The sequence below is a fragment of the Uloborus diversus genome, chromosome 2 (assembly GCF_026930045.1).
Source record: "Uloborus diversus isolate 005 chromosome 2, Udiv.v.3.1, whole genome shotgun sequence".
NCBI lineage: Eukaryota > Metazoa > Arthropoda > Arachnida > Araneae > Uloboridae > Uloborus > Uloborus diversus.
The window spans coordinates 88,750,572-88,765,406 of record NC_072732.1 but is presented as its reverse complement, the minus strand read 5'-3'; the positions used below and the strand labels follow the sequence as shown (position 1 = coordinate 88,765,406).

General features: G+C 34.9%; 1 protein-coding gene across 1 annotated transcript in view; it reads left to right on the top strand.

The window, feature by feature from the left end:
• Positions 1–14,835, top strand: part of LOC129235279 (cytoplasmic dynein 2 heavy chain 1-like) — a 288,399-nt gene that overhangs the window by 18,778 nt on the left and 254,786 nt on the right. The window contains 1 exon segment of the mRNA XM_054868999.1: positions 12,989–13,292. Within this exon segment, the coding sequence (XP_054724974.1) occupies positions 12,989–13,292 (304 nt within the window).

The following is a 14,835-nucleotide window of genomic DNA, read 5'->3' as shown; positions in this document are numbered from 1 at the left end:
CAGACTGTCGAAACTTTAACGAAATCGGCCGGGTAGTTCTCGAGTTTTGCGCGTTTAAACAAACAGACGCTTTTTGGAGACTTCATTTTATTTTATACTATGTAGGTTTAGACACACGGCAGTGTGTCAGCCAAGTTCGGAAATCAGGCGACACATCTGCCAGTGTGTATCTTACACGAACCATTTCAAGCTACATTTGATCCCCTCATTTCTCAAAAACTATTAAATCTACGTGCTTGAAATTTTGTATGTCTAATAGAGCTGCATGTTGCATTCTCATGCCTTATTGAAATCATACTAAAAACCTGTAGCTATACTTAAGAAGACTCGCAAAGGACTTGACTCCATAGATTATAAGGTTAACAGGATAATAATTTTATTTGCTCTTTTCACGTTGCAAAATCTGCTCTCCCAATCATCCGAACAAGCAATTTTAAACCAAAGCTATTGTTGCCTTGACAACAGGGATGCCGACACTCGCGACTCAAACATAACTTTATATAAATTACTAGAGGACTCGACAGACGTTGTTCTGTTCAAACTTTGTAAATTGAAAAGTTAAAAATTTTCAATAAACTATCAAGTGTTTGAACCGTTCTGTTGAAAAAAATAAGTAAAAAAAAAATGTTTTAAGCTGCTATGGTGTCAGAATGCGTATATTTATTACAACTTGATTTATTTAATGCCCACTGAGCAGTTGTTTTATTTACTATTTTTTCTCCCGTACTTGATGGTTTGTTCCTTCAAAGAATAAAAAACGTCCTCAGATATTAAGTATAAAAAAACTAACTACCGATCTAGAACAAACGGGAAATCCCGCTGCAACATCCCCCATATGGAAAAGAATAAAACAATCGAAAGGATATCGTTTAAAAAATAATAAAGGTAAAAACAGTTCTCTGAATAAGTGAAAATCACTCATCCTTCCCCCCTCCCGATAGATATTAAATACATTCTTTAACTAAAATAACTAAAGACTCTTTAAAAACGAAAAACAATTCTTTACAATTTGAAATATTTCTCCAAATAAACAAAAAATACAATAAATTACATTAACAATAGCTTTAAAATATAAACAAATAATCACGCAACTCTATTGTTTATAGCCAAATTCGCCAAGCCAGCACGTTACTGTAATCCAGCCGATTAGTGAGCGAAGCCAACTCCGACCGATTAGCAGTCCAATCTTTTGAACGAAAACTTTTTAAACTTCATATATTGTCTAATTTGTTCTTTCCACCTAAGATAAAGATCTTCTACTGCACTGATCTTTTGTGCACAGAACTACCCTGTTGTAATTTACCTGGACGGAAATAAAATTTGTTTCGTCTTTAAATTCCATCATCTTTTCCTTTAATAATGTACTGATTAGTTAGATAATCCTTAAAGTCTTCTTGACATTGGTGCCAAAACTCAGATGGATTTCAGCCAAGAAACAAATGTTGCTAGGTTCACTACTTTCTGATCATTTGGTTAGGAAAACCTAAAGCACCGATCCAGTCACATGGTTCAACTACGACGACAGAACACACGTTTTGCATGAACCTTCCAATACTTTACTTTAAAATATAACACGGGACCTAAAATCGTTGCTTTCAAGAGAGAGAGAAATGAAGGCTTCACTCTCTCTCTCTAAGTTTTATCTATTCTTAATTGACATATCACAGTAGGAAATTTCATTACAAAAAGCACAGCTGGCTTTCTTATTGTCCTTTGGCAACGGGTTAAATATTTATTTCAATTCTCGCTCAACAATAGATTAAAATAAATATAAATTATTTGGGAGAAATAACCATCCAATGTTTAAATTAATTAATTAATTAACAAAAACGTTTCCGATTCGATCCATCGCGCTTCGAAACCATGCTTGCCACAACTTAATTACACACAAAAAATTTGATCAAAATCGGTCCAGCCGTTTAAAAGCCTTATGGCGACAAACGTCCGCACAGAAGATTTTTATATATTAAGATTTGCAAGGCTTAACATCCTCCCACCTTAAGTTGGCGAAAGACAACTTAACTATCAAAAGTTATAAATTTCAAAATTTGAGAGGAAGTCCTAAAGTTCAGAAATAATTAAGTTATTACAAATTAAGTTGGGCAGGAGGTTTTATCAGTCTTCCGAAACTTGAAAATTTGGCATCATCCTTCATCAAACAGTTGCCCTTTCTAAACTCATCGCAATTTGGCGAAATTTCCAACGGAAAAATTCTCTGAATCGGTCTAAGCAACTGTCCTTTGCTTGTTTGTAGACGCACTACTCTTGATATGCCATCCTTTCCCGGTATTAACTCTTGTACATGACCTAAAGGCCAATCAGTACATCTTGTACTATCACTCCCAATTAAAACAATGTCTCCAACTTTAATTTTCATATTGTGCTTACTATTATCACGTTTTTGAACTAGAAACCCTAAATACTCTGAACGAAATCTTTTTCTCAAATCCACTATTAAATTTTGACGATACTTTAACCTTCTGTTCACTGTTAAAACCAGGAGTGCCACAGGGGTGAAGAATTTCACCCTAGGGTGAAAAAACAGTGCCGCAGAGTGAAACGGAGGCTAGGAAGTGTCGTCAAGGTGCTTTTGGTTCCTCAGTGGGTGAACGACGTTAACAAAAGTGATTCAATAGGAGAGCGACTCATTGCGCATGCGCTCTGACTTATCGTCCAACGACAACTTCAGTTTGAATGGCGAACGAAGGAAGTTGCAACGAAATTTGCTTTCACATTGAATGAAGTACAAAAGTGAAAATTTCGTGGATTAATCTTCGAAATCTCGCGTAAGTAAGGGCATTTGATCATATTGTAGCACTTAGAGCTTTCGAACATATTTAAAGTGTTTAAAGTATGTTGACAACTGCTTATTGTTCCGTTTACCTTATTAAATATTTAATATCTTGCTATTTATATCCTGCAAAACTGTTACCTAAAACTATCTATCAGTACTATCTTGAACAACAACAACATTAAAAATAAAAACGTTTAAATCAGCTGATAATTGAATCGCTAATTCCGGAATAAAAATGCATCGACGTGAGCAGCCTATATACCAATATCTATTTCTTCTCAAATGAAATAACTACGTAGTGGAAATGAACAAAGCAGCAAAGGCGGGGGGAAAAAACCGCCTGAAAAGAAATCTTTCTCACTCAGCGTTTGACTCATGAGTTTCACATCGTGTTTTGGTTAACGTATCTTTCTTAGGCGTTTTTGCATGAAGCGAATGTAGTTATCTACTCGTTTTTATTTTTAATCTGACGGAAAACTTGACATTGGAAAGAAGGGCTTTAAAATCAGTATTTATCTTGTACGCATAAGGATACTCAAATATCGAATCTTATACTAAGTATTGATATGTTACGCTCGATTAAAATTTTAAACGTTTATGAACGCTTTTATTTTCCCATGATTCTAATCTAACGTTACCTAATATTTCTGGTTGTTCCGGCAAATGATTGATAACTACCTTCCTTATTCATTTTCAGTACGGATCATGCAGTAAAAGTTGTCAACAACATATTCATTACTGAGCAATCCAAGTGCGAATATAAGAAAGTTAGTGCACGAACAGACAAATTAAAGTCATGAACGCTTCTAAACTATGTTTAAAAGTTGAAATGTGATCAAATGCCTTCGTATATATAAATCAAAATAAATAAAACACAATTGTATTCAAAAACGCCAACAACACGGGGGGGGGGGGATCTCTCTAGGAAGCAATAAAGGTGCCATTTTTCTCACCTAGGGTACCATCTTTCACCTACGGTGCACGTTGGGTGAAGGGAGCCAGTTTTTCACCCTTGCTAAGGGTGCAATTTCGGCTCTCTATCGGGTGTCGCTGGCGAACAAGCGTTTCACCACTGAAAGATGACAAACGCAACCTGTAGTTTTAACAGTGTTCAGAGTAGTCGTGTCAGCGTGATCTAAATCAGGAACACCCAGTTGTCGAAAATCCTGTAAGAATGAATTGGGTGACAATGGGATTATTTCACTATCGTTGCCTGATACATGGGTAAGTGGCCGAAAGTTGATTATCCATTCTGCGTCACATAAAATAGTCGTCATTTCTTCATAGGAGAGAAAAGCCTTCACTGAAACCCTTTTTAAAATTTGTTTCATGACACCGATCAACCATTCCCAAAAACCACCTCACCCAGGCAGTCGTTGGTGGGTTAAACAGCCATTTAATTTTCTTTGTTGTACTATATTCCGCAATTTTGCTCCAGTCTACCAGTTTTAAGTGATTTGCAGTTCCAACAAAGTTGCTTCCGTTATCACAGTATACTGTAGAAGGTATCCCTCTTCGTGATATAAATCTTCGAAAACTTTAAAGAAATGCTTCGGTGGACATTGACGACAGAAGTTCTAGATGTACTGCACGATAGATAGTACAAGTATATATACAAATCCAGGCCTTAGACCCATCCTTTAAATACAAAGGCCCCGCCAAATCGAAACCAATTATTTCAAATATAGCAGCGTCTTTCATTCTATTTTCCGGTAAGGCGCATGCAGGTGCACTCAAATTACGCTTCGCATGCCTTAAACATGTAACACATTTTGATATGACACTTCTAATAACTTTCCTGCCATTTGCCATTTAAGATCCAGTAGTGCTCCCTTAAGAAATTTAATAGCATTTGAGAGCCTGCATGACAGTTCTTCACATGTTCCGTCATTATGAGTCTTTTTACTGCTTCATGATTAGGTGGCAAAATAACAGGGTTTTTGAAATCGGCAGAATCAGATCTGTAAGTTAGCTTCGTTTTGAGACGAAGAATACCGTCGGTTTCTTTATAAGTCGCTAACGATTTCAGATGCCTTATATTCTCATCATTAAAATATTCCATCTGGATAGTCTTCAAAATTATCTTTTCAGCTTCAGCGGCTTCTTGATATAACCCACCATTCATCCTTGTTGCTGGATTTTGGCAGTTAAAAATGAAGCGTCTTACCCAAGCTACCATGCGTAGTATTTTGTCAAAACTTAAAAAATAATGGTAGTACCAGTCTTTAGAATTATGCCTACCTTTTTTATCTTCAATATTTTCATTGGAGAAACAAGCAGAAGTACCTTTCAACCTCCTTTTTTCTTGTGATATAACCTCCAAGTCGTAATCTTGCTCAGAAGAAGGCCATTTCGTTGGATCTTCTTTTATCCATGAAGGCCCCTCCCACCATTTAGATACTATCAAATCTTGAGAAGTACAACCTCTGGAGGGGAGATCAGCTGGATTTAATTCCCCAGGGACCCATTTCCAACATTCAGGTGCCGTCAGTTTTCTAATTTCCTTGACACGATTACTTACGAACACCGACCATATTTCTTCATTTTTTATCCACGCCAAAACTGTTGTTGAATCTGTCCAGAAATTAAGTTTTATGTCCTTTCGATCAACGAAGTTTAGTCCTTCCAATACAGAAGTACACAGTCTTGCTCCAATAAGTGCTGCAATCAACTCCAAGCGAGGTATGGTGATAGTCTTTGGTGGGGCAACTCGAGATTTTGCAGCCAAGAGATGAACTGTTACTGTGTGACCCCTTTCAACTCTTATGAAAACAACAGCAGCATAAGCATGTTGACTAGCATCAGAGAAGGTGTGAATACTGATGACTTGGTTTTCATCAGAAATGTCGATCCAACGTGGTATAGTGATTTTCTCTAATACATGCAGCTCATTAAATCAACTTAGGAACTCCCTTCCAGATTCAGAATCAACCTTCGAGTCCCAAGATGTTTTCAGTTTGCACAATCTTTGGAGAAGTAACTTCGGGAATAACATAACAGGACAGGCACTTCCTATAGGATCAAATACTTTATGCGTTATTGACAAAATTGTTCTTTTAGTAACATCACTCAGATGAAACTCTTTCAGCCAACCTAATTTCAGGAACAATGTATCATCTTTTCGATTCCAAGATATTCCTAACACTGTACATGGTAGTATATCCTTTTCTCCACTATAATGCCAATTTCTTAAGCTGAATTTTCCTTCCGCCATTACAGTTTTCCCAACTTTTATGAATTTAACCAGTTCATCTTTATGATCAACACTTGCTACCACGTTATCAACGTAAAAGCTATTTCTCAGTTTATGAATTAATTCTTCATCCCAGGTCGAATTTTCAGCATTTTTTCTCAAGTGGAAATCTAGAACGGCTGATAAGAGGTAAGGGCTGCTGATCAAACCAAAAACAACTTTGGTGTGACGAAATATTTTTAATTTACCGTCTTTTGTCCACCATAGAAAACGTAAAAAATTTCTGTCTTCTTCACGAACACTTATTTGCAGAAAAGCTTTCTCAATGTCGGAAGTGACCCCGTATTTTCTTTCTCTGAACTTCAACAGAAGATTAGGAATAAGTTCTAAGAGATTCGGACCAGAATTCAAACATTGATTTAAAGAGGGCATTGATTTCTCTCTTGCGGACGCATCGAAGACAGGACGAATTTTCGTTGTTCCATACTGTTTCAACACAGGTCTGTGTGGCAAGTAATGACTTTGAACTACGGTTTCTTCTAGAGGCACTTCTTCAATTATACCCAGTTTATACCACTCTTCTAATGTTTCATCATATTTTGCGTACAAGTTCTTTGAATTCAATCCATTGGTCATTTTTTCTAATCTTCTTTTTGGTAAGTCTTTATTCGAGGGCAACGGAACGTGTTCTTCCTTCCAGGGCAAAGCAACTTCATAACGCCCTTCTGCATTGACTGTCACAGAATTCAAAAAATTCATCTTCGTCATAAAATCTTCTATTTCTTTTGTCTTCCGTTGAGTTGAATCTGTTATTCCAATTACATCTAAATTCCATAAATCTTCAATGGAAGCTTCTTCAGTAAATAGTAATGTTACAGTCATGGCGAAATTTTCATTACTGCTAAAAAAGGGTAATTTTCCCATCAATGTCCAGCCTAAATAAGTTTCAGTTGCGAGAAGACCGTTAGAAAGTTTAACTTGTTCGCCAGTAAAAATACCTGCAGCGATATCAGCTCCTAACAGTATCTCAATTGGACCTGCTGGATCATCAGTATCAGTAATCTCAATGTTTAGATTTCTAATCTCTTTCATCCATGAACCTTTCTTCACAGAACTAACATTACCACATATTATTGGCTGATCTAAAACTTCAAAATTTCCAGTATATCTTCCATTTAAATTTCCTAGTTCAACTTCATAAAGTAAGTGTTTCCTTTCATTTGTTCTGTGCCCGCCAAATAAAGAATGCACGATTGTTTCTTGTCCCAAAGCAACACAGCCTAATTTTAAAGCGGTCTGTTTCAGAATGTAAGAACGTTCCGACCCTGAGTCGATTAGTGCTCTGAGAGACATACATGAAGAGGAACCTTTAGCGTTTATCTTTAAAGTTTGTAAAAGTACATTAGGACGCTTAGCGAGACTTGTCATAGCAGACGAACTTCGGTCCCTGTCACTTTCATTACAAACAGCTTCTCTATGTTCAACTTTCTTTTCAGTTAACATTTTGCATATCAAGGGTACATGGCGTTTACTGCAAACAATACATTTCAGCTTCACTTTACACCTTTTAGAATTATGCCCAATTTTTAAACACGAAAAACATGCCTGTTTAGTTTTCAAAATCTTTTGTCTTTCATCTAATGGCATATTCTGAGCAAGAAAGCAATCACAACTGTTATGCATTTTAGTGCAAAAAATGCAAACATTTTTTCTCTCGTTTTGTATTAGCAGTTCTGACGCAGTTGCGAATTCTTCATTCCTCAAATATTTGTTATTTCTATTCTTCATGTCCTTTTTTCCAAACCCAAAACCATCCATTGCCATAGAAATTCGTTGTTCTGCTTCAACTCCATTTTTTAAGAACTTCATTAATTTCTCCAAACGGCCAGTAGGGGTAGGATCGGAATCAAAATTTCTTCTATATATTCTCAAAATATCTTCTGATAAGCTACTTTCTACAAGTGGATATAATAAAGGGAATTCAGAAGTAACGCCTAAAGATTCGAGTGCCTTCATAGCGGACTCTAGCTTATCATAAGCAGCATGAACTGGCAAAGGATTGGCAACATTTTTAATGACTAATTTCAACAGTTCTCGAATATAGACTTCAACCAACATATCCTCTTGGCCAAATCGATCCTTTAAAGCTGCAATTACTTTTGGGTAATTAAGACCGGTTGGCGGAAAACTCAGAACAATTTCTCTAGCTTTTGTTCCTTCTTCAGTTGATTGAATCAAATATTGAAATTTGTCTTCAGGAGCCAAACTTGGATCCTCGTGAATTTTAGAAAACTGACTCCAAAAACCAAGCCAATCAATAATCTCGCCACTGAACTTCTTCAGTTCTAGCAGAGGCAACTTAAATCTTCTTTTCTTTAGACCGGATATAGAATCTTCATCATCAGCAATGTTATTCACTTGTTTTGTCTTTAAAAGAAGATTACGTTTCTTATATTTTGTAGAATATTCATCAACTGTACGACTTTCAATTTCAAAATCACCTTCTGTAGTTTTTTCATCTTCAAGCATTATATTTAAAATTTCTTCATTTAAGGCGACTAATTCATCATACCTTTCACTAAGAAGTTCAAATTGTGCCAGCATTTCGCAATTATCTGCATTACTAATGTCCTCAATTTCTAAAGACGTATCAATACTATTGCATAAACGGGTAAATGCAGATCTAATCACTTAACGCTTTTGTATCAAAGCCATGAATGAAACAAAAAATATTCAATGCAATTCTTAGCAAATAATTTTCTTCAAAATTATACCTGTTCTCTTTACTTTTTGTCAAATATCAATACTATGAGTCCTGTACACTTTGCCTTTTTCAAATTTTTATAACTACAAGTCCTGTCACGGACGCCAAATGTTGCATTCTCATGCCTTATTGAAATTATACTAAAAACCTGTAGCTGTACTTAAGAAGACTCGCAAAGGACTTGACTCCATAGATTATAAGGTTAACAGGATAATAATTTTATTTGCTCTTTTCACATTGCAAAATCTGCTCTCCCAATCATCCGAACAAGCAATTTTAAACCAAAGCTATTGTTGCCGTGACAACAGGGATGCCGACACTCGCGACTCAAACATAACTTTATATAAATTATTTGCAAGGCTTAACACTGCATAGTAGACCTATAATCCTAAATTTCATGAGTGTACCTCTTATAGTTATGGAAGTAGTAAGATCTGAAAAGTGTCATTTTTAACACTGACTCACTCACTCACTCATCAAAATGTTTACAAACTTCCAAGTGTCTCACATACTTGAACTTTGGCATAAAGATAGATTTTCATGTATATGTAAAGGGAAAAATCAAAAAAGTCAAAAAAACTACATTAAAGTAGCAAAAAATTACGCTATTTTTTATGAGCATCACAGCGTAATCACTTTACCGCGCAATTGCAAAATATTTCGCCAAATAAATCAAAACAAAAGGGCTCGTCAAACGTTGCCAAAACAAGGTTGTTGATGTTTTAAATTAACAATTAAATTTCTAACCAAAATGGGGCTTTAAACGATACTTTAAATTCCGCTAAAATGAAAAATGATCCATCAAATAATTAAAATTGCAAATCTAGAGCTAAGCTTTCAAAATAAAAAATAACCAGCTTTAAAATTTATAAAATCTTTAGATCTCAATTAAATGCAAAATTTTACAGGAGTAGCAAAAGTGGCAGCAATAATTTCAACAATTGCACAGTGGAGTATTTGACTGAAAATCCTGGCCAAAACTAGTTTGAAATTTTCACCCTTCTGAAGGCGACATCCTTGTGTGCGTTTGTGCGCTGTACGGCGAAGCTATCCCACTTATAGACATGAAACTTGGTATACAAGTTGTCTGAAATGTCTAATGTTACAATTTGAAACTCGATTTTTAAAATTTGAATTAGAAAATGAAATATTTTATATTTTATCCACGGTTTATCTTTTGCATGTTTACGACCGTAAAAACGATCCTAGTAAACGTAGAAAAAAACCGAATGCATCACTAGATAGGAAAAATAATTTTCTTCAAGATTACGGTTTGTTTGAAGTTCTAACGTAATTAACCGAATTTCTAAGAATTTACAAAGGGAGGTCACTTTTTCGACTTTTTTCAATTATTCAATCCATGTAAACTAAAATTCTTGCATCCAATATTCTAATAATGTTATGGCTCTGAAACTTTTTAAGGAAATAATATAAACACCTTACCTTCATTTACAGCGAAAACGGTGAAGTTATGTTCTTTCACTGATTTATAATGAATTTTTTTTCAATGAGTTGAAATAAAAATTTTCAATAATTTTCACTCGATCCGAAATGAATGCCACGGTTGGCTCTTTGCCAATAATGCTTAGACAAGTGATAAGTAAACATGTTCGATGCGAATTGCTGTTTTCCTTTGAAGATATGTAATTAAGTGCACTGTTCGAGGGGGCGAAAGAGCAAAAAGCGGTTAAAAAAATCCTAGTATTCTGTACAAAACACTAATTTGAAACCAAAAAAATAATCAATTTTATTCTTTTCGTTTGGTTTCAATTATTAAAACCCTGAGTTAATCATGCACAAAAAGAATTAAAGACAAGGGTTTCGGGGTTACAAAGAACCTTTTTTCTATTGAAAAAAATAAATAAATAAATAAATGAACTAGGATATTATAACTGTAAAAACACTCGAAAATGGATATTCAAAAGCTCTTTGTTTTTGAATTGTATATATTGTACTCGTACCTTGGGTCGATCCTTAGTTTTACATCGTGTGATGTGTCCCGCTAAAAATTGTACAAACAAATTTGGAACTAAAATTTTATGTAACTTTAATTTCACAATGAGTAGGTAAAATTTCTTAAATATGGATAGCTCGCTAGCGTAGGAACGTTAGGAGACAATTACAATTGTCTCCTAACGCTAGCAAGTGTGTGTGTATGGGGGGGCGTATTTCCCCCCTTTTGCTACGTATAAGGGGGAAAGACCCCCTCCCCCGGCACATTATTTGCAGGAATGATCTGAAAAAATATAAATATTTATTTATTTTATCTAAAATCTATCTCAATTTTAAGGAAGAGCAAATTTTCTTAGCGAGATCACAAAATAATTTAATTTATTAACTCATTAACGTACATGAGAAAATTAACATAACTGAACGCAAACACATGTTTTAGGGGTGCAGTGAATCTCTTTAGCGATGCATAAAGGTAAGCGTTTTCGAAATTAATTGGATGATTCTCATTCCATAACTTACATCTTTACACATTGATGAAGTGGTTTCTCATAACCATGAAACTCGTGTCTGAAATTTTATTGTTGTTTGTGCGCTCAAATATGTCGATCTTTTCATTCAGTAGTACTTATGGTAACTTTTTTGCAAATTTATTAAATCTTTGTAGGTAAATTCAGTTTAAAATCATGATTTGTCACAAAAAGATCGGATTATGCACTTTTAAAAAAAAAATCATTTAAAAAAAGGGCAGTTGTAGGCGGAAGATTTTTTTGCTGAAATTAGCACTAGAGACTTTGCCAAATACGATGCAACTTTCAAAACAGCCCGACCAAGCCCGACACCCATTTAAAAAGCTTTCTCTAGTTATAAATTAAGGCGAAAAGCCTTTAAAAATCTCACGTACCAAGTTTTCTTTATTTTTTTCACTAAAAGAAAATAAAAATATTTACTTTGATTTATAATTAGCACTAAGCCCTGACATTTCTTTATACCGTAACATTGGTTTGGTTCAATTCCATTCATTTAGAAAGCCACAAAAAATCTACATTGAAACGTAATAATTTAGCTGAAACGTAGCAAAAAAGCGAAAATTCTTATAGAAATCTCATCTTTCACTGAGGCTATGAGCAATTGTATGTGACTCAAGTTTCCAAAACAGGTGCCAATCGATGCACCAGTTAGTCAACTATCATGGAATAAATTTTCATAAAAATCGGGTAAATTTTTAATTTTGGACTTTTGGCCAGGATTTTCAGTCAAATACTCCACTGTGAATTGAGAAATATTTTCTCCAATTCTGCATATTTTACGATCTACGTTATGATTATCCCTCTGAACAATAAATTCCAGACAGATTTTGAGATGAGTCAGCAATTTTCCTAATTGTCGACAAATCTGAGGACGTCAAAGACCAAGAACTAATGTACTTTGGCCTTGCTGATAAATGAGAAAAACAGACGATTACTGCCTAAAATTGGCGATCGCACCAAGTCCCCCGCTATCGAAATATCTTCAAAACTTCTAATAAAGAGAAACCGCAAACCAGTGAACCGTAAAAGTAGGGGGAAAAAAAGGAAATCATATAATTCTATACGCTTTTGCATTTATAATCGTCTGAATTAGAACATAACCTTTGATTTAGCTTTTCAAAAAGTAATGATATCCTAACAAAACATAAATGTGAAAAAGAAGCCAAGTTCGGTCGAAATGAGGTTCGAGGTAGACGGTGTCCCCGACAAAAAAGATCTAAACTGTTACCAAGTTCCATAGCAGTTCCACATAGATGTTGGATTTTCTCATGTTCTTCAAGTCATTTAGAAAACAATTTTTCACTTTCTTTGATAATGGATTTAAAACTTGGCAAGTTTGAGAAAAAAATAGCGATGACTAGAACTTGCCGCAAGTTTAAAATCCATTATCAAAGAAAGTAAAAAATTGTTTTCTAAATGAATTGAAGAACATGGGAAAATCCAACATTCTATGTGGAACTGCTATGGAACTTGGTAACAGTTTAGATCTGAACTATTTTTTGTCGGGGACACCGTCTACCTCGAACCTCATTTCGACCGAACTTGGCTTCTTTTTCACATTTATGTTTTGTTAAGATATATTCAACTCTATTTTAAACCGTGGTTTACTTTTATCTCTTGGAAAATTCCTTGTATACTACAAACGCATACTTCTGAATGAACTCGGTAGTTCGTCGAGGTATAAACATTTGGTTAGTTTATTATGTATTTTTGACACTAAAATAAAGTTTATGTTGGAAATAAATGCTTGCTTTTAGGTAGAGCCGAAGGGATCAGGGGACCGTGTACTTGTTTTCTTCAAGCGACGACCAGATGTCGTCACTCCAGATAATCTGTTATCAGACGTTTTTGTGTCATCAATGGTAGATTCACCTATCAGTTCCTTGTACCATGCATTGAAAAAAGTGTTCGCACCAGTGCTGTTGCAGGATGAACGTTGGAACCGAAAAGTGGATCCAAAGCTGAAGCGCTTACTGGGCCATCTGGAGACGAGTTTGGCAGCATCTCTTCGGTCTCAGGATGCATCTGTTGACGATACCCCGGATCCTGATGCTTTATCAAGTAATTTTTTTTTTAAAGTTTTCATATTAATTCACTAAATATGATTAATTGTCAGCTGAATTTTAGTTTTGTTAAATGGTTTGAATACCCAAATTTTAGAATGCTGTTTAATTTCTGATTCCAGGCATAATTTTCTCAAAATAAGTATATTTCAGTACGAAATATACGTTGATATTATTAAAACTTAGCATGTCTTATTGTCTAATTACGTTTGAAGGGAATCGGTGTTGAGTGAATTCGAGAATTTTAATGCTTGAAAAATAGCAAATAATTATGCTTGAAAAATACTAGTATTGGAATGAAGACGGATACTCCAAGACGATAAAGGAGTTTTGCCCTCTAAATCAGCATATGCTGATGGAAGTGGGCAGTGGAAGTACGAGAACCATTTACTACTATTATATATGCGAAAGTTTGTGTGTATGGATGTATGGATGTTTGTTACTCTTTCACGCAAAAACTACTGAATGGATTTTGATGAAACTTTACAATAATATAGCTTATGCATCAGAATAACACATAGGGTAGTTTTCGTCCCATTATGGGGGGCAAAACCCCCTTAGGGGGCAATAAAACATAATTTTCGTATAAATTCCCTAATATGGTGATGAAAAAATACTTGCACATATTAACATTATGTGTCCATCGAAAGCTCTGATTTTTCTGCTGAAGATGGCATCTGTTCGAAATTTCTAAGTAGAATAAAAAACGAGTTATGAGCTTTTTAGTTCCATGTTCGAAGGCTTTCCTTAACTCAATACAATATTTAGTGTATCATCTCAACTCCCTGTCGATAGCAACTAGTGTATTGTTGACTATCTTTGCTTTTCGTGACTGTTCAAGGCTTTTCTCAAGTCAAATCTTGAAGTAAGATTTTTGCACAAGATTGGCAAATAATACATGGATTTGGCTGATTTTTTTTCCATTTTAATGCAACTTTGAGGCAATTAATGGTTTTTTTTTATTTATTTGTATTGACTGGGTATTTAATCGATCAGCTGGAATCTAGCCAAACTTTTTTTGTGGAATCATTTCAATAGCTAAGGCATTTGGCTTTTTTTTTCAACTGTCGCTGTTTTTGAAGCTAAAGACTACGCAGTAGTGTGTTTCTCGGTTTTCACCATGTTACCAAATATCGCCATTTCTTTAATATTTCTTTTTTTAAATTTGTTAACACGTAAAATAATTCGCCAACTAATTCGCAAATTCATAAACAGCGCAAAAACTTCCATTACTTTGTCTTTGCACACAATTTCAAACAATTGCCAAATTTTTACTGTTTATTGGAAACATTTCGGGTAGCACCATTGTTGACCCTATTTTGGGACGATTTCTACGGTAAGAAGTTATACATTATACAATAATTTAGATTGCCGATGTAGCGCTTGATATTATGCATTTGATGGAGATCGGGATTATAAGGGAACTGTTTCACTTTATTTAAGAATAGTTGACCTCAGTCGAATTGGATTTTTTGGGAATTACCCAAACTGACTTCTTTACAACTCCTGAACGTTTTCGTGATTTATTTTTTGCGATTTTT